The sequence below is a fragment of the Mustela nivalis genome (genome assembly GCF_964662115.1).
Source record: "Mustela nivalis genome assembly, chromosome: 18".
In the NCBI taxonomy this organism is placed as follows: domain Eukaryota; kingdom Metazoa; phylum Chordata; class Mammalia; order Carnivora; family Mustelidae; genus Mustela; species Mustela nivalis.
The window spans coordinates 54,744,407-54,763,082 of record NC_139037.1 but is presented as its reverse complement, the minus strand read 5'-3'; the positions used below and the strand labels follow the sequence as shown (position 1 = coordinate 54,763,082).

General features: G+C 51.9%; 1 protein-coding gene across 3 annotated transcripts in view; it reads left to right on the top strand.

Annotated features, from left to right (window-relative positions):
• Window positions 1-5,859: 5,859 nt before the first annotated feature.
• Window positions 5,860-18,676, top strand: part of AP2A1 (adaptor related protein complex 2 subunit alpha 1) — a 30,063-nt gene continuing 17,246 nt past the window's right edge. For all 3 annotated transcript variants that reach the window (XM_082710269.1, XM_082710268.1, XM_082710267.1), the window contains exons 1-4: window positions 5,860-6,088; window positions 17,095-17,163; window positions 17,284-17,426; window positions 17,576-17,769. In XM_082710269.1, the coding sequence (XP_082566395.1) occupies window positions 6,022-6,088; window positions 17,095-17,163; window positions 17,284-17,426; window positions 17,576-17,769 (473 nt within the window). In that variant the 5' untranslated portion in view covers window positions 5,860-6,021. The remainder of the gene's footprint in view (window positions 6,089-17,094; window positions 17,164-17,283; window positions 17,427-17,575; window positions 17,770-18,676) is intronic.

Sequence of the window (18,676 nt, the reverse complement as noted above, 5' to 3'; positions counted from 1 at the left end):
GGTGAATGAGGACTGAGTCCCAGTGCTGCAGGAGTCAGTCAACATTTCGGGTTGGGGGTGGGGCAGGCAGGCAACAGGCCAAAACAAACCAAACTACCAGATGTCTGTAAGTGATATGAGAATCAGCATGAGGAGATGGTGGTGCCTATGCTGGTGGAGGCCCCTCCATCTGCGAACTTGGGATGTGAGCCTTTTGTTGCATGTGGCTCTTGCCTATTAAAAAAAGCAACTCGGGACGCCTGGGTGGCTCAATGGGTTGAGCCTCTGCCTTCGGTTCAGGTCATGATCTCAGGGTCCTGGGATCAAGCCCCGCATCGGGTTCTCTGCTCAGCAGGAAACCTGCTTCCCCCTCTCTCTCTGCCTGCCTCTCTGCCTACTTGTGATCTCTCTCTCTCTGTCAAATAAATAAATAAAGTCTTAGAAAAAAAAGAAAAAGAAACTCAACAGACATTGAACTATAGTCAATGACAGGCATTTTGAAGAATTTGGGGTTGTAGCTGTTTCCTGGAGCTGCCATAACAAAGAATCACAGACCGAGGAGGCTTCAACAGCAGACATTTACTGTCTCCTGGTTCTGAAGGCCAGGAGTCCAAGATCAAGGTGTCCGCAGGGTGGCTTCCTTTGGAGGCTGCAGGGAGGGTCTGTCCAAGCCTCTCTCCTCGCTTCTGGTAGCTCAGTTATGACTTGGCTTGTAGATGTTCATCTCCTAGTTCTTCACATTATCTGTCTCTGTATCTAAGCCTCCTCCATTTTTTTTAAAGATATTATTTATTTGACAGAGAGAGATCACAAGTAGGCAGAGAGGCAGGCAGAGAGAGAAAGGGGGAAGCAGGCTCTCCGCGGAGCAGAGAGCCCAATGCAGGGCTCGATCCCAGGACCCTGGGATCATGACCTGAGCCGAAGGCAGAGGCTTTAACCCACTGAGCCACCCAGGCGCCCCAAAGCCTCCTCCATTTTAAATACATGGTCATGGGGCACCTGGGTCACTGAAGTGTTTGACTTTGACTCCGGTCATGATTTCAGGGTCCTGGGACTGAGTTCTGTGTTGGGCTCCACGTTTAGCAGGGAGTCTGCTTCTCCCTGTGCCCCTCCCCCTGCTTGTGGGGTCTCACTCTCTCAAATAAACAAATAAAATCTTTGAAAAACAGATTTTAGGGGCACCTGGGTGGCTCAGTGGGTTAAGCCGCTGCCTTCGGCTCAGGTCATGATCTCAGGGTCCTGGGATCGAGTCCCGCATCAAGCTCTCTGCTCAGCAGGGAGCCTGCTTCCCTCTCTCTCTCTCTGCCTGCCTCTCTGTGTACTGTGATCTCTCTCTGTCAAATAAATAAATAAAATCTTTAAAAAAAAAAGAAAAACAGATTTTATTTATTTGACAGAAAGACAGCGAGAGAGGAACACAAGCACGGGGAGTGCGACAGGGAGAAGCAGGCTTCCTGCGGAGCAGGGAACCCAAGCGGAAGGCAGACGGTTAACCCTCTGAGCCACCCAGGTGTCCCTAAATAAGTAAAATCTTTTTAAAAAATTAAAAAAAAACGACACGGTTGTGTGGTGCCCAGATGGCTCAGTCAGGGGAGCGTGCAACTCTTGATGTCAGGGTCGTGAGTTTGATCCCCATGTTGAGTGTAGAGATTACTTAAATGCATGAATAAATAAACTTAAGAAAAAAATAAGGGTACGGTCATCCTGGATTAGGGCCCACTCAAATCCCCTCAACTTAACTTAATCATCTGCAAGAACTCTATGTCCAAATAATCAAATTCACAGGTCCCGTGGGTTAGGACTTAAACATGGAGACAGGATGATGTTAGGACACAGCTCAACCCACAACCGAGATGAACTGCGTTGATGTCCGAAACTCATATTTTGTATAGATCAAAACACAAAATGATGGAAGGAGGGAGGGAAAGCCAGATGGTGAGATATGAGCTAGATCAAGTGGCATACAACGTTAATAACAGAAGGAGGTCAAGATGCATGTTCGCTTACCATGGTTTCAACTCTCTGAATATTTAGAAATTTTCGTAATAAAATACTGGGGTAGAAACTTGGTGATGGGCACGAAAAGATTGATATGGATAGCTTGCTTTAAAATAATCCAGTAGGGGGTTGGACGGGGGCCTGGCTGGCTCAGTCGGCAGAACGTGTGACTCTTGATCTTGGGATTGTGAGTTCAAGCCCCATTTGGGGTGTAGAGAGTACTTAAAAATAAAATCAAAAAGTAATCTAGTGGGAGGTGAGGAAGTGAAGTGGAGGGGTTACAGATGAGAGGCAAGATCATACATTGAGGATTGTTGGAACTGGCTCTGTGGGGGTGCATTATTCCCTCCCAATTTGGGGTATATTTGAAATTTTCTGTAATAGGCTTTTTTCTGAGAGTGTGAGAGCGCATGCGCATGAGGGTGGGGGGCAGAGGAAGAGCGAGAGAGAAAATCTTTTTTTTTTTTTTAAGATGTTATTTATTTAATTTTTATTATTTATTTTTTAATTTTTTAAGAAAGATTTTATTTAGGGGCGCCTGGGTGGCTCAGTGGGTTAAGCCACTGCCTTTGGCTCAGGTCATGATATCAGGGTCCTGGGATCGAGTCCCGCATCGGGCTCTCGGCTCAGCGGGGAGCCTGCTTCCCTTTCTCTCTCTCTGCCTGCCTCTCCGTCTTCTTGTGATCTCTCTCTGTCAAATAAATAAATAAAATCTTTAAAAAAAAAAAGAAAGGAAGATTTTATTTATTCATTTGACAGACAGAGATCACAAGTAGGTGGAGAGGCAGGCAGAGAGAGAGGAGGAAGCAGGTTCCCTGCTGAGCAGAGAGCCGGATGCGGGGCTTGATCCCAGGAGCCTGGGATCATGACCTGAGCTGAAGGCAGAGGCTTTTACCCACTGAGCCACCCAGGTGCCCTGAGAGAGAAAATCTAAAGCAGAGCCTGTTCATCTCGTGGAGCCCAAGTTGGGGCTCAATCTTATGACCATGAGATCATACCCTGAGCCGAAATCAAGAGTTGGATGCTTAACCAACTAAGCCACCCAGGTGCCCCAGTAACAGACTTCTTCAAATGCTGCACAATGTGTTAAAAAAAAAAATGACAGGGAGTGCTAATTTAATTCCCCTACAACCAGCAGTTCTCTCTTGAGCTGAGATCTGAGGCTGGGGGAGGCGTGGGTTGTCGGGTGTAGGAATGGGTCCAGAGGGTCTGAATGGTCAAGAGGAGGCCAGTGTGACTGGAGCGTTTATGCTGGGGAAGGACATGGCTGATTGATGTTGTAAAAAGTGTCCTGGTGTGTATGGGGGATGGACTGTAGGTGGCCAGGATGGAAGCAGGGAGAGCCGTGAGAGGCATCACTGGAAGATTCCAGGTAAAAGATGAGGGTGGTGGTGGTCTGCATGGGTGAGACAGTGCCCACAGAGGGAGGTGGCCGGTTTCAGATGTTTTCTGCCTGTAGTTTGGGGTGAGGGACAGGGAGAGAGGGGTTCTGGCAAGAGTGCCCAAGAGATCGATGGAGGGCCCATTGGCCCAAATGGGAAGACTGGGGATGAATCCAGTTTTTCTGAAGAAAATAAAGAGTTGGTTTGCTGGGGCCAGATTCGTAGAAGCTATTGCTAGTTCAATCCATGAGATCCTTGATGGCCTGTGGGGTTTCCTCTTACGCTCCATCCTAAAGGCAAAAAGGGTCTACTTAAAGCTCATTAGATGCCCCCAAATGTAGGCTTATTCATAGTCTGGTCTTAAAACCTAACAGTGGGTAAGCCCATGAGCCCCTGAGCCCATCATGATCTTTCTCAAGTCAGCTCTGTAATTATTTTTTTAATGGTCCTATAATTCTATACTGTCCACATTCACAGCCACTATCAATGGCTTGTAGCTGCTGAGTGCCTACAGTGTGGTTAGTCTCAGCCACGACGTGCTGTAAATAGAAAATACAGATTTTGGAAATTTGGGAAAATTAGGGATGCCTATGAGGCTCTCTGTTAAGGGTCTGCCTTTGGCTCTGGTCCTGGGATGGAGTCCCATATTAGGCTCCTTGTTCAGCAGGAAGCCTACTCCCTCTGCGTGCTGCTCCCCCTGCTTGTGCTCCCTCTCTCTCTGACAAATAAATAAATAAAATCTAAAGGAAAAAAAAAAGACTTAGGAAAATTAGAATGGCAAATATGTTGCAGTGGCAATATTTGGGTATATTAAGTTAAATACAATATATTTGTTTGAGATTTTATTTATTTATTTGACAGAGATTACAAGTAGGCAGAGAGGCAGGCAGAAAGAGAGGAGGAAGCAGGTTCCCCATGGAGTACAGAGCCTGATGTGGGGCTGATCCCGGGAGCCTGGGATCATGACCTGAGCTGAAGGCAGAGGCTTTAACCTACTGAGCCACCCAGGCGCCCCTTGTCTGTTGTTTTTAACAGTGCTGCTGTCTGTTCTTCAGAGGCATATTAGGAACGGGTTCTAAAACAGCTGAGCATGCCCTTTCTCCTAGAACCCAGAATAATTTTCCCAAGACCCATTCCCAGAAACGCAAATGGATAGATCCATTAAACCTGGAAGTCACACCCCAGCTCTTGTCCTGGTCCCCATGCCCCCACTTTGTCCCCACCCCCACTCCTGGAGTCAGCGTGGAAGTTCACAGGATCCAGGACACTACCTCAAGCCCAGTTCCAAGAATACTGGAGTACTGAGATTAGAAATGTGATGTGGGGTTTAGTTCCTCTAAATAACAGAAATGTACTCTTCAAGTTCCCTTTGCCCCAAATTTATTAATAGCCTGGGGCATCGTAGTTCCTGTGGCTTTGCCTTCCCCAAAATCAAAGAGGGTCTTGGGGTGCCAAGAGGTAGCTCTTGGGCCAAACCAAGCAGATTCATCTATTCCTTCTTTTTAACCAGCGTTCTTCAATACCAGGTCCCACTCTTGCTCAGGAGGAACTCCAGGTTTGGTGGAAGAAAGATTCACGATTTGCTATGGTATCTGTAGAATGGCGCTATGGTTGCCCCCACCCCAAAAAGCATTGTATTGTGGAAAATGGTTAAAAAACAAAATATAGTAATTCCCCGCTCTGTCATGCTGAGCTGTGTGACCTTGGGCAAGTCATGCAACCTCTCTGGACCTCAGGTTTAAGGTCCGCTTAGTGGGGCTAGAATTAAAATTCTGTTTCCTGGGCTCTGAGATATTAGGTTTCGACATCTCTGCCACTAGATACGGGAGGAGGAGGGGTAAGGGAAGACTTCCTGTTAGAAGATTTTAGGAGTCGGGGGTGGAAGAGAGGAGGGAGAAAAGGAAACAAGGGGACGCTTGCGCAGTAAACACCTCACATTTTCTCGCCCCTCCCAACCACTTCTCTGCAGCAGGGAATTGCAGGCGACGCTCCACCTATCCTAGCCCAGCTGAGTGACAACCCCCGTTCCCCTTCCTTCTCTACCTATGGTCGCCCTTCTCCCTCCCCCACAACTGCCCAGTCGGGGGTGGGAATAAGGCACACTGGCGAGTCCGCGGCGCCTGCGTGGGCGATCTACCCCCTCATTGGTCATATTCGACACAAGTCCCGCCTCCTCGAGCCCACTCCCCCGCCTTCCTTCATGTCAATCCCTCCCTTAGCTGGATCCAATCAGCATCGGACCCGGCCGCACAGAGGAGGCGGTCCCACTGCACGTAACCGAACTCCTCCCGTCTCTCGGGCAACGCCCCTTCCCCCCCCGCTTCCTGCGAACGGAAATAGCGGGCCGCTGGGCCAATCGTAGCAGCGTGCCTTTGTCCAGCAACCAATGAGAGAGGAAGCGGGGGGAAGGGGTGAGCCCGAGTCTGAGTGGCAGTAATCCAAGCCAATGGAAGGCTGATAGCTCAGGACGGCGGACGGGAGGGGCGGGACCGGGGGGCGGAGCCGCGGCCTGCTGCCCGCCCGCCCGCCAGCCCCCCCCCCCCCCCGCGGCCGGCTAGGCTCCTCAGCGCTGCTTGGGGTCTTTTCCTCCCGGTCCCCGCCTGCCAGCTCCCGCCGCGCTGTTCCCTGCCCGGCCAGGCCTGGAGCCGACACCACCGCCGTCATGCCGGCCGTCTCCAAGGGCGATGGGATGCGGGGACTCGCGGTGTTCATCTCCGACATCCGGAACTGTGAGAGCGCTGCCGGGGGACCCTAGAGGGAGGGGGAGCGTGGAATTGAGGGGCTCGGGGATTACAGAGGGGCCCGGGGCATAGAAAGCCATTTCGGTCGTAGAGGGAGAGGATAGAGAGGCCCCGGGGGGAACTTTAGGGTGGGAGGAATGGAGGGACTTAGGGTGTCATAGAGTGCCCCTTGAGGTGACGACACGGAGTGGCTAGAGGCGTCCGCGAGGGTCTTAAAGCAGAGGAAGCTAGTACAGTCCCATGGCTGGGGACATAGAAGTGTCCCCCGGGAATGCTAGAGAGGCTTGGGGAACGTATTAGCGAGGGGGTTAGAGAAACCCCGATGTCGGTATAAAGGGAAGGAGGTACATGGGTGGGGGGGTACCCTGTGGAGCGATAGAGTGGGAGAGGACCAGAGGGGACCGGGAGAACGTAAAACACGGGAAGCATATGGGGCTGGGCCTCCAGGGCCTGGCTGAGGGGGTGTCACAGAGGGGAAGGGGCTAGGTAGGTCACTGGGGCTCCTGGCTAGTACACAGAGAGGGCCTGGGAGTAATAGAAAGTCCTAGGGGCTTGGGGAGGAGAGATGGGAAGGTGGGGTACTATAGTGGGACCCTGATGAAGGATAGAGGGGCTCCAGGATGGAGAGTGGGCTAGAAGGGACACTAGGCGGGGACAATGGATCAAAGAATATAGAGAGGTGCTGCAGATGAAGGGTCTTAGGAAAGCCTGAGACAGGAAGTTGGGGGCCTGGAAAAGAAGACATTATAAAGTGGGGGTTTGGGGAATGTGCCAGAATGGGGAGAGCCCAGAGCTCAAAGACGAGCTCAGGAGCCTTAGGAATTTTCAGGGACAAGATCTGGAATCAGGGGGTTGGGGGAGGCCTGGTCCCAGAGAGAGGTCAAAGGTCAGGGAGCAGGCCAGTCCTGAATCTGGAGCCCTCTCCTATCTGACCACATCAATCTGGGCACAGCGATCATCAGGAGGAGGGGTTGTCGTGACGAGGAGAGACCTGGTGCCAAGTCAGCTCCCAATTCCTGGGAGTGGGTGTTGGTGTTTGGCACTGCCAAGAGCTTCAGAGGCTGTATCCGCATGGGCTCTAGGGTCAGCCAGACCTGGGTTTGGGCGCTGTCACTCCCTAGCCATGTGACCTTGAATGGGGTACCTCACCTCTTGATTTCCTCATCTGTCAGGAGGGACTGCTGACTGCACCTTCCTGATGAGGTTGTTGTGATAATGTGTGTGACTGAGGCCTTTTGCACATTCCAGGCACTGGACGGTCTTGGGTGTTGTTTTTGTCATTCAGTGGATCTGACGCCTGGACTCTCTGTTAGATGCCCAGAGATTATTTTAGAATTTAGTAGGAATGAAAGAACCTGGCACGTAGTAGGTGCTCAGTGAACGAGGGGGGTGGAAGCCATTGGGTGTCAGGTGGCGGAGAGATGTTATGGTTGTTATGGAAAGAGGTGAGTAAGAAGGGGCTGTAGATCAGGTGGGGGGGCCAGCTATCAGTAGTGGGTGTGCATTGCCAGCCATGTGAAGCTGTGTGACTGGGCAAGTCACTTAACCTTTCTGAGGCTCAGTTTTCTCTCTTTTTTAAAGATTTGGTTATCTTAGAGCGAGAGAGAGATCATGAGTAGGAGGGGCAGAGGGAGAAAGAGAGAGAGAATCTCAAGCAGATTCTGCACTGAGCTCCAAGCCCAACACCAGGGTCAGTCTTACAACTGTGAGGTCATGACATGAGTGGAAATCAGGAATCAGGAGTTGGCCGATCAACTGACTGTGTCACCCAGGCACCCCTAAGGCTCAGTTTTCTTGTCTGCAAACTCCCCTGATAATAGCATCTTCTCTCTGAAGGCTCATTCATTTGTTCATCCAGCAAATAGTTTTTGATCACTACTTTTTTTTTTAAGATTTTATTTCTTTATTTGACAGAAATCATAAGCAGGCTCCCTGCTGAGCAGAAAGCCCATGTGGGGCTTGATCCCAGGATCCTGGGATCATGACCGGAGCTGAAGACAGAGGCTTTAACCCACTGAGCCTCCCAGGCACCCCTGATCACTACGTTTTGACACTGTACCTGGGACCGGGCAATAACAGTGAACAAGAATCCCTGGGTTGGGAGCACCCAGGCCGTGAGGGACATAGAAAATAAACACAATAAATGATACCATGCCAGAGGGTGACTGGTAGTGGGAAGGAAAGGTGAGGAGGGACCAGGATTGAGATGGTGTTTTGGTAGGCCTCACCAAGGAGGTAACACGTGAGTAGACTTTTGATTTAAGTGAGGAAACAGGCCCTGCAGATTTTGGAGGGAAGGGAGGGTCCAGATAGAGGGATAGTGCGTTCAAAGGTCCTGGGGTTGCAGCATGCGTGGTGTGTGTTCCGGTAAAAGCGAGGGGACCCGTGTGGCTGAAGCTGACTGGGAGAGGGCAGGAGATGAGGGCAGAGAGGGGACAGGGAATGTGGAAGGCCATGTGGGCCTTTATCTGGGTGAAACGAGAGTGGCGGGAAGGTTTAGAGCACAGAGGGGACGTGAGCTGATTGATGTTTTAAAATAATTCCTCCGCTGCCATGAAGAGGACAGACTCGGGAGGTAGTGGTGGAAGCAGGCAGATAATTAGGGGCTGCTGCAGGCATCCAGGTGAGAGATGGTGTTGACTTGACTGGGGTGAGAAGGCAATGGTGAGAAGTGGTTGGTTTGGGGACAAATTTTGAAGGATTTGCAAGGGGATCGGATGATGGGGCAGGGAAGGAAAGAGAAAACGGGTCAGTGTCAGTGCAGGACCACAGAGGGGGAGACTGACTTGGGGCCGGTAGAGGTATTTTGGCCAAATGAGCTGGGGCTAGAGAACCAGGTGTTCTTCTTGTTCTTCGTCTTCTCATCAGTAAATGTCGAATGGCTGATGTGTTTCAAACCTTATAGAAGGTGCTGGGGACACAGTGGTGAACAGGACAGATCTGTCTGTGTCCCTGGGAAGCTCCCAGCCCCATGAAGGAGACAGGTACTTCCCAGAAACCGTAGCCGTCCTTCTCACAAACATGTATACAGATGTTCATAGTAGGGTTAGTCACTGAAGCCGGAAAATGGAAGCAAACCACCCAAATGTCCGTCATCGGATGAATGGGTGTACAAGATGGGGTCCGTCACACAGTGACATAGCAAGACATTAAAATGAGTGATCAGAGGCGCCTGGGTGGCTCAGTGGGTTAAGCCTCTGCCTTCGGCTCAGGTCATGATCCCAGGGTCCTGGGATCGAGCCCCACGTCAGACTCTCTGCTTCGTGGGGAGCCTGTTTCCTTCTCTCTCTCTCTCTGCCTGCCTCTCTGCCTACTTGTGATTTCTCCTTCTCTGTCAAATAAATAAAATCTTTAAAAATAAAATAAAATAAAATGAACGATCACATGGGGCACCTGGGTGGCTCAGTTGAAGAAGCGTTTGCCTTCCAGTCCGGTCATGATCCCAGAGTCCTGAGGTTGAGCCCCATGTTGGGCTCTGCGCTCAATACGGAGTCTCCTTCTCCCTCTCCTTCAGCTCCTCCCCACTGCTTATGCGCTCTCTCTCTCTCTCTCTTTATCTCAAATTAAAAAAAAAAAAAACCAAACCTTAGGGAAAAAAAAAAGAATGACGCACACTACAACATGGATGAACCATGGTGAAAACCTCATTGTACATGAAAGAAGCCAGACACAAAAGGCCACATACATGATTTCATTTGTATGAGATGCCCGGAACAGGCAAGTCCATAGAGGTAGAAAGTAGGTTAGTGGCCACCCAGGCCTGAATAGGGGGTGATGGAAGGTGGAGTGATTGCCAGTGAATGTAGGGTTTATTTTTGGGGGTGATGAGAATGTTCTGGAAGTAGATTATGGTAATTATTGCATGAGACAGTGGATATACCAAAGACCGCCGAATTGCACGCTTTAGAATGGTGAACTTTATGGTATGTGAATCGTATCTCAATTTTTTGTTTTAAGTGGAAAAACCTTGAACTGTCCTAAGTCGGTGAGAGAGAAGGCCACGCTGTTGAGAGAATGAAGACTGTGTCTGGCTGCATTGCCCGGACAATGTGGCGGGGTTTGCCAGGCCAAGGGAGGTGGGGAAGAGCTCTGAAGACAGAGGGGCAGCCATGCAAAGGTCCTGAGGCCCAGAGGAAACTGAGCTGAGGCCTATGTGCCTGGTGCACAGGAGGGTGGGGTGGCACCTGACAGGTGGACAGAGGCCATGTTGGTGTTTGTCCTGAGAGCACTAGGGAGGGTTTCAAGCAGGAATGAGGGAAAAGAAGGCCTGCAGGTTGTGTGTGAGCCACGGCTCAGAAATGAGCAGGGGGAGGAAGGGGAGGGCTATGGAGTCCTCCTGCTGGAGAGAACCTGAAGACATCTCGGGAGTTCAGCGGGAAGACTGTAGAAGGAGGTGAAAGGGTTTGAAAACCGAGGGCAAGAAAGGGCAAACTGTGCAGATAAGAACGGGAAAGGTTTGGGCTGGGTCCAGCCTGAGGGCATGGTCTTGAGCGGGAATCTGCCTCTCAACCACTTAATCTGGGAGCTTCCAGGGCCCAAGCTAGGGCTGTCTGGGTGTCTCGTCTCTGGGGCCCCAGCTCCCCCGCAGGCCTGGGGGAAGTTTGCGAGGGAGTGAACCGGAAGGGGGGTCCTGGGTTGCCACAGTGCCCTGAGCTCCTCCATTAGGGTAACATCCTACTCCAAATTGTGACCCATTCCTTTTGTGACTTCTCCCCAAGGCCCTCAAGCACAGGCCCTGCTCTGATCCCTCTCTGGGTCCTCAGGAGACATTTGCTAGTTGAAAGAATAAGTGAACAAACGAATGAATGAATGAATGAGCAAACAGAACGGTCTTTACTGCGCACTGATAGAGTGCAAGACACAGCTCTGAGTAAGGGGATTTCAACAGTGAACAAAAGTCCCTCTCCGTGGTGCTCATATTCTAGAGGAAATGGATCAGTACACAAGTAAACATATAGTATTCAGGTGTGCCGGCAGGTGGGGGGGGCAGGGGGTTGAGAGGAAATAAAGCAGGAAAGGGGTATGGGGACAAAGTTAGGGATAGTGCTCTTGTGTAAGCTGTTCAGAGAGTTTCTTGCTGAAAAGGTGACATTGGAGCAAAGCATCAACTTTGGTGGGTGAATTAGGCCTGCACAAATCTGGAGGAGGACATTCTTGGCAGCCTGTGCAAAGGCCCTGAGGCAGGACTGTGCTAGGAAGAATTTGAGGAGGAGGAGCAGCTGGAAGAGGAGGCCGCTGATGGCCGGGAGGCTAGGAGTTGTGGTTAGAGAGGGAACTAGTGAATCTGTAGGGCCCAGAGGATGACAATGAGGGCTTCGCCTTTAGTCTGAGCCATCTGGGAGCCATGGAGGGATTCGGAGCCCAGAAGGGACAGGATCCCTCTGGCCTCTGTGTAGAGACCAGAAAGAATGTAGAGACCACACACACTTTGGTGTGCCATTGAGGGTCCCCACACTACCCCAGGCCCTGCACTTTAAGGAACGAGCTTTAGGTTATGAGCGTCCTTGAGATGCTGATGACAGACAGCCCCAGGCCTGGCCTCACCCCCTTCTGTGTGTCATCTAGTGAGCTGGGTCCACAATCTGCATTCACCACCTTTCCTGTGCCAAGACTATTCTGAACGTGGGGATGCCCCCTGGGAATGAAGCAGCCACTCTTCCCAGCTCTGGGGCGCTGCATTCTGACCAGAGTACAGACCCAAGGGCTGACTACACCCTTCCCTTAACCCTTAACGTGCCAGGCTGCCTCTTAGGGATGGTCTTTGCAGCTGTGTTCAGTTTGCAGCTGGTTGTTCCAGGAGACTATTTTCTCCCTCAGGGGTGGTGATGACTTTGCTAGCATGAGCACCACATAACCCAGCTGGCCAGATATAGAAGCTGAAATTTTCCAGTAGCCGCATTCCCAAAGTACAGCCAGTAAAATCAGCTTTAATGCATTTTATTTACACCAGCATGTTCACTGGATTATCTGGACGTGTAATCTGTATTTTCGCAATTATTCCTGAGATGGTTTATGTGCCTTTCTCAATGAGGTCGCTTTTTTTCACAGGCAAACACTTGCTCCGTATTTCAGAGTTTTCAAAACTTTGAGAGTTGAGAAAACAGATTCGTAAAGTGCCCGGCTTGTTCCAAACCTACCTCTTGAGGTGACTGAGCTGAGAATTGGTTTTTAATTTTGGATGTATGGAAAATACGAATTTCATCCCTCCATAGCACCAACCGTGGGTCAGGTGCCAAGTGGCCCTGTGTGGCCTGTGGCTCCCGCATTGGGCAGCACAGGGCCAACATGTTCTGGATTCTGTAGTGGCCCAGAGTTAACAGGCATCAGCTTCCAGAACTCTCTGTGGGACTCTGGGCTGTTGGGACTCCTGTGGGAGATGCAGCACAGGGCCTCCTAGTAGAGAGGAACATCTGTTACCCTGTATTGTAAGCAGGAGGTGTCTCCCGCTGAGGTACTAGACCCCAGGGCCTGCTACCTCCCTAAAAGTATCCCAGTCCCGCCAGGGCGGAGGAGCCAGGGTTTTAGGATGCCTTCTGTGGCAGGACAGGCCCACCTGCTGCTGCAGCTTAGCGCCAGCACACGAAGACTTGAGCTCCTGTCACTAGCGGAAGCCCCAAGGTAGGCAGGCAGGTCCTTGCTCAGCCTTTCCTTACCCTGGCCTGCAGCAAGCCCTCTTTTCCCTCTGCATGCTCCTCACAACTACAGCTACCAGCGGACAAGGGGCCCTGCAGCCTCCCATGGCTCCCAGGCACTCTGAGAAAACCCAGAAGAGTCTGGGAGGTCTGGGCCCGGATGCTGTGCTAGCCTCCAGGCCTTTATACCGCCTGGAGCACATTTCCCCTTACTTCTGCTTGGTCCAGTGCCACTCCGAATTTTGATCCTCAAATCCCAGGAGCTGTGTACCAGGAAGACTTCCTCCCCTAGTCTGAGTCCCGTCTCCCAGCCCCCATCGCGTTTGCCTGTGTCAAAGTACTCACTTGTCCCCGTCGACCAGCCTCCTTTCCAATCCAGGAGCTCCCCTAGCACAGGGCTCGTGTGACTCATCCCTGAGCCTGGCCCAGGGACTGTTTGAGGATAAGAAATCCCTTTAAAATGCCCAGACACACTTGCATGCCTCCTGTGATGGTGAGCTCATCTCTCTGTCACTGGCTGGGCCTGAGTGCTAGAAAGTCGTTACTTCCATTAGCCCAGCTCCCCTCATCCCCTCTCTTCCACGTGTTACCCTCAGTAGCACCCATGTGCTATCTCTGGGCACCCAGGCTACCTCTTGCCTCAGGATCTCTGCAGAGACCTGCCCCTTGCAGGGATGCCCTCCCTCCAAGGCTGCAGCCCCTTCTCTTCTGGAAACCTGATGCTTTTTTCTTTTTTCTCTCTCTGAATTCTTTTCTTTTTTTTTTTTTTTTTTTTTAAGATTATTTATTATTTGAGAGAGAGAGTGCAGCGGGGCCGGGGGGCTGGTGGCAACACGAAAGGGAGAGAGGAAGCAGATTCCCTGTTGAGCAGGGAATCTGATGCGGGGCTCAATCCCAGGACCCTGACATCACGATCTGAGCCGAAGGCAGATACTTCACCAGCAGGTGCCCAGGTGCCCCTGTGAATTTTTTTTTTCCCCTGTGAATTCTTTTTTATAGCAAAGTGTATCAGTTGTGCAGGAAGCAGTATCGAATAGGTGTGGACTGTTAAAGACTAGACTCTTTTAAAGACAAAATACACACACACACATGTATATTCTCTAAATATCCCTTAAACTGTCCCTATCTGCTTGATGTGGTCTTTTGCATAGCAGACTGCTCATCTGTGAACGTATATTTATATGTAACTTAATATATAAGTATAATAACTTATATCTGTATATGTACATATGGAGATAGTACATGTACAGAAAAGCCCACAGATCATGAATGTCAGGCTTGATGAACTCTTCCTGACTGAGTACAGTTGCAGAATCAGCCCCCGGAGGCCGAAACGGCATCCCTGACTCCCCAGCCCCGTCCTTGTCCCCTGTCCTCCCCCGCCAGAGATAACCGTGGCTTCATCATCCAACACCATAGGTTATTTTGCCTGTGTCTTGAAGCTTTTAATAGTGGTTTAAATGAAGCCCAGGGAGTGCTCTGGCCTCAAATTCAATTGCTGTTCAAATGTCTCTCTCTGCGATGAAGTTTAAGCAGGTGCTTTGTAATATATGGTCCATTTATAAAAGAGGATTTTTTTTCCCCCTGGTCCCTCCAGAATAGTTTCCAGGCGAGCACTTGAAGCAGCTGTGGTCATTGTCAGGAATAGACTAGAGCCTGCATGCTGGTTCCCAGGGCTCCCCCCAGCACCCCGCCCCACCCCCAGGCCCGTCCTCAGCAGTGTGGCTTCCTTCTGGCCACACTCACCGGGTGAACTGCTCCTGAACCCTCCTCACCTTTCAGAGAGCCTCCTCAAATGTCCCCTCCTCCTGGCAGCTGCCACTGAGGTCCTGGCAGCCTCTGTCTCTGTGCAGGTCCCTCAGGTGTGGGGATAGGGCTGGTTGCCTGTGCCCTCTCGGGCCGGGAACCCCCAGGAGCAGATCAGAAGTGCGGGGTCCGTATGGGTCCTGGGTGGGTGCCCAGATCACCCCCATGCGGCCCCCCCCACGCCTTGGGAAATGTGTCATTAATAAATGAAGGGTCAGGTGGCTTCTGGGGCCACAGAGGGGAGTTAAGCTCATCCCTGAAGAAATGGCCCTTTCTCACCTGGGTCCCAGAGGCCCTCTCCCTCCCTCATCCCTGGGCCCTCCACCCCCTTCCTGAGGATGGAGAGCTGCCACTCTACACTACTTAAGGCCCTTAGTCACGTCTTCGTGCCTTTCCTGAGGTTGGCACTTGGTAAGCCCTTGGAACATGGAGTGGCCACCCAGAAGAGTGGCAGGTGGTGGCCCTGCCCTCTAGGGGTTCCTTGTGTGGTCTGGGGGACAGGGGCAGACCCCTGACACCCACAGCAGGTGCTCTGCTGCAGGTGATCCAGGCTGCGTGGGAGCCACACGGGTGGTTTTAACTTTTAACAGCAGCCACATTGTTTGTAAAAGGAGAAAGAAGCTGGCAAATTTCATTTTACTAACATGTTTACATAATCTAATGCACCAGAATGTGGTCGTTTCAACACGCCATCAGGATTTTTAAGCTTTTGATGAGATATTTTGGGTTCTTTTTCTTGCCCCCACTTGATCTTCCAAACCCAGGACGTCTTTGCCGCCTAAACCCCTTCTCAGGCCGGAGCAGCCATATTTCAGGTGCTTAGGAGCTGCCTGTCTGGCGGCTGCCGTATTAGACTGTGCCACTCAGGACCTGTTTGGCACTGGTCAGAAAGTACTAATCAGGGGGGCTTCCTGGAGTAGGCGGTAGCTGCAGTGAAGCTTGTGGAAGCTTCCCTGGAAGTTGGGAACTGGAGGTGAGGCGGGATCTGTAAAGACAAGGAGAGCTCATACCCTCGCCTGTTCACCCGTTCACTTGTTGCACATGGCCTCCCAGGTGCCCGGTCACGCACTTGGGGACACGGATGACACGGCCATGGGTCTGAACAGGCCTCTGCCCTTCAGATGAGCGCATACTTATTAAGCACTTGCTGTATGCCAGGCACTGTGCTCGTGGTGCTCATAATCTGCAGTGGGAGCCGGGGTTGGACCGTAAATGTAAAGACAATAGTAACATGGTGTGAAATGTCCTGGGGAGGGTGTTTTTTGTTTTTTTTTTTTTTAATGATGGAAACAAGTATAAGGCATTGGCTTGAAAGAACTGGTCAGAAAAGCCTCTCAGTGGAGGCGACAAAAGCTGAGACCCAAGTGCCAAGGAGAGAACCTGAGAGATGGGCCCAGGCGGAGTCTCCCTGAGATAGGAAGGAACGTGGTGTGTCCATGGACGCGGTGGAGGCCAGTGGGGCAGAACACACAGTAACGTAGGGAGGGGTGACGTTGGTGGGTGGCCAGGGCAGGGCCAGAGGGCTTGGTAGCCATGGGCTGGGTTCCCCCAGCAGGGAGGCAGGGAGGTCAGAAAGGAGTCTGCTGCCGTGATCTGGGTGAGGAGGTCGTGGTGGCAGTCCCATGTCCTGATGGTCAAGCCGAGGGGACCCGGCAACGGCCTGAATGAAGGGGTAGAGCCCCCGGGGTTCTGTCTGGATGAGCTGAGTGAGCTGGTCAAGGACAAGATGGTGAAGTCTGGCTCCAGGGGAACTGGGGGACATGGGGAGGGACATGGCAAGCAGCGGGGGTGCCCGAGACCTGGTCACTGTCCTGTTAGATTGCCCTGACGGAGGTGCTGGGCATCAGGGGGCCCAGGACCCAGCCTGTGGGGTCAGGGAAAGCCCTCTAGACTCTCCCAGAAGTGGATCTTGTCAGAAGTGTAGGAATGTTGACGACCAGCTGGGGAGAGGTAGGCAGCCAGGAGATGGAAGAAGTGGGTGTGTGGGGCTGGCGGCTGAGGACCGAAGGATGTGAGGAGAGATAGGAAGGGAGGGGGCGATCTCAGCACCCAAGGATCTGGCCTGGTGACTGGGAGGCAGTGGGACCTTTGTAACGCCAGAGCAGGTTTTCAGAAGATGCTGAGTTCGGGGATGTCGTGGGGGTGAGAGTCCCCGGGGACAGCTGGAAGGTAGCTGAGCCTGTCCATCCGTCCGTCCTTCCTTCCTTCCATCCTTCCTTCCCTGATCACATATTTCTTGCCAGACCAGTTCTGGGGGCTGGTGGTGGAGGCATAAGTGGCTCTGTGGGTGGACACAGGAGCCCTGAGGGCCAGTACAGTTCGGGGACTGCAGTGAGAGGAAGAAGGGTGCAAGTCAGAGATCACCCCATAATGTGTGCCAGTCTTCTCTGCGTTGGAAAGACCATTGAGCCATGGTTCTCACCTCTGTGAGGCTCCCAGCTAGAGATGGGGCCCACCCAGACTTGGCCCCAGACCCAGGGCCTTGCCAAGGAAAGAGAGCATAGGGGGTTTAGCTGTCTGGGACCCTCGTCATCTGGCCTGCCCTCTCCTCCCCAGGTAAGAGCAAGGAGGCAGAGATTAAGAGAATCAACAAGGAACTAGCCAACATCCGCTCCAAGTTCAAAGGTAGGCTGGAGGCCTGGTCCCGGGTCTGAGGGGGGAGGGTCTGGGAACTAGAATACTTGGGACTTATAGGTATGATCCTTCCTCATTCTCTCCCCTCTTTCCTCCTTCCTCTGGCCCTAGGGGACAAAGCCTTGGATGGCTACAGTAAGAAAAAATATGTGTGTAAACTGCTGTTCATCTTCCTGCTTGGCCACGACATTGACTTTGGGCACATGGAAGCCGTGAACCTGCTCAGCTCCAACAAGTACACGGAGAAGCAGATAGTGAGTCTGGGGAGGAAGGACTGGGGGCCTCAATTCCTGGGTCTGAGAGAGGAGGGGGCTGGAAGTACAGACTCCGGGGAGGAAGGATCGGGGCCTTCGACCCATTAACCACAAGGCTCCCAACAGCCCCCACCTCCTTCCTCGCCCAGGGTTACCTCTTCATCTCGGTTCTGGTGAACTCAAACTCCGAGCTGATCCGGCTCATCAACAATGCCATCAAGAACGACCTGGCCAGCCGCAACCCGACCTTCATGTGCCTGGCCCTGCACTGCATCGCCAATGTGGGCAGCCGCGAGATGGGCGAGGCCTTTGCTGCCGACATCCCACGCATCCTGGTGGCTGGGTGAGGCACTGGCGACCCGGGTGGGCTGGGATCTGGAATGGAATAGATGAGGCCCAACAAGGATGAGGCCAAGGTCGAGGGTAAGAGAGATTGCGTCACCTGCGCAAGGTGTCCTGGCCAGGAAGTGGGGGCGTTGCGGGGCTGAGAGTCTGTTGGCGGCCCCACGGTTCTCTTGTCACTTCACCAAGCCAACTCAGCGGTGTGATGCAGTCTCCCAGCAGATCTGATGGGGTGTCTGTCTGATTAACTAACCTTTAAGATCTACTATAGAAGAGGGGATAACCGTAGTTCTGCTGGAGACAGCCCTCCAGAACTGCTGTATTTTCATTCATTCATTCAGCAAACATCTTTTGGGCATCTGTTATAGGCACCGTGTTGTGCTGATTGCTGGGAATATAGTCATGACCAGAAGTAGACATGGCATCGTCTTCCCAAGCATTGGTGGTCCAGAGTGGGAAACAAAGACTGATTGATACTTGCAGGGTGGAATGTACAATACCTCATGGAACCATGCTGTTGGGGCACATGAGCCCTTTAGGACATTTAGCTGGATGCCTGACCTAGTCTTGGGGATCAGGGAGGGCTTCCTGGAGGAAGTGACATCAGGCTTAGACCTGGGTGAGAAGGAGTTGTTGGCTGTACTGGGGTCAGCCTATGTGATTATCCTGAGGCAGGAGGTCATTCGTCACATATTTTTTGAGTCCCTGTGATGTGCTAGGCCCTCTCATGGGTTTGGGGTGGCAGGAGGGAGAAGCAAGGACTGTTATGCCCACCCTCAGGAAGCTTACATCTAACAGGAAGCTTACAGGAGAGGATACCCAAACATATACATAAAAAAGTAAGATGAGTTCAGATAGTAATCAATGCTATGAAGGAAATAAAACTGGGTAGTGGGGGCAGTGGGGTG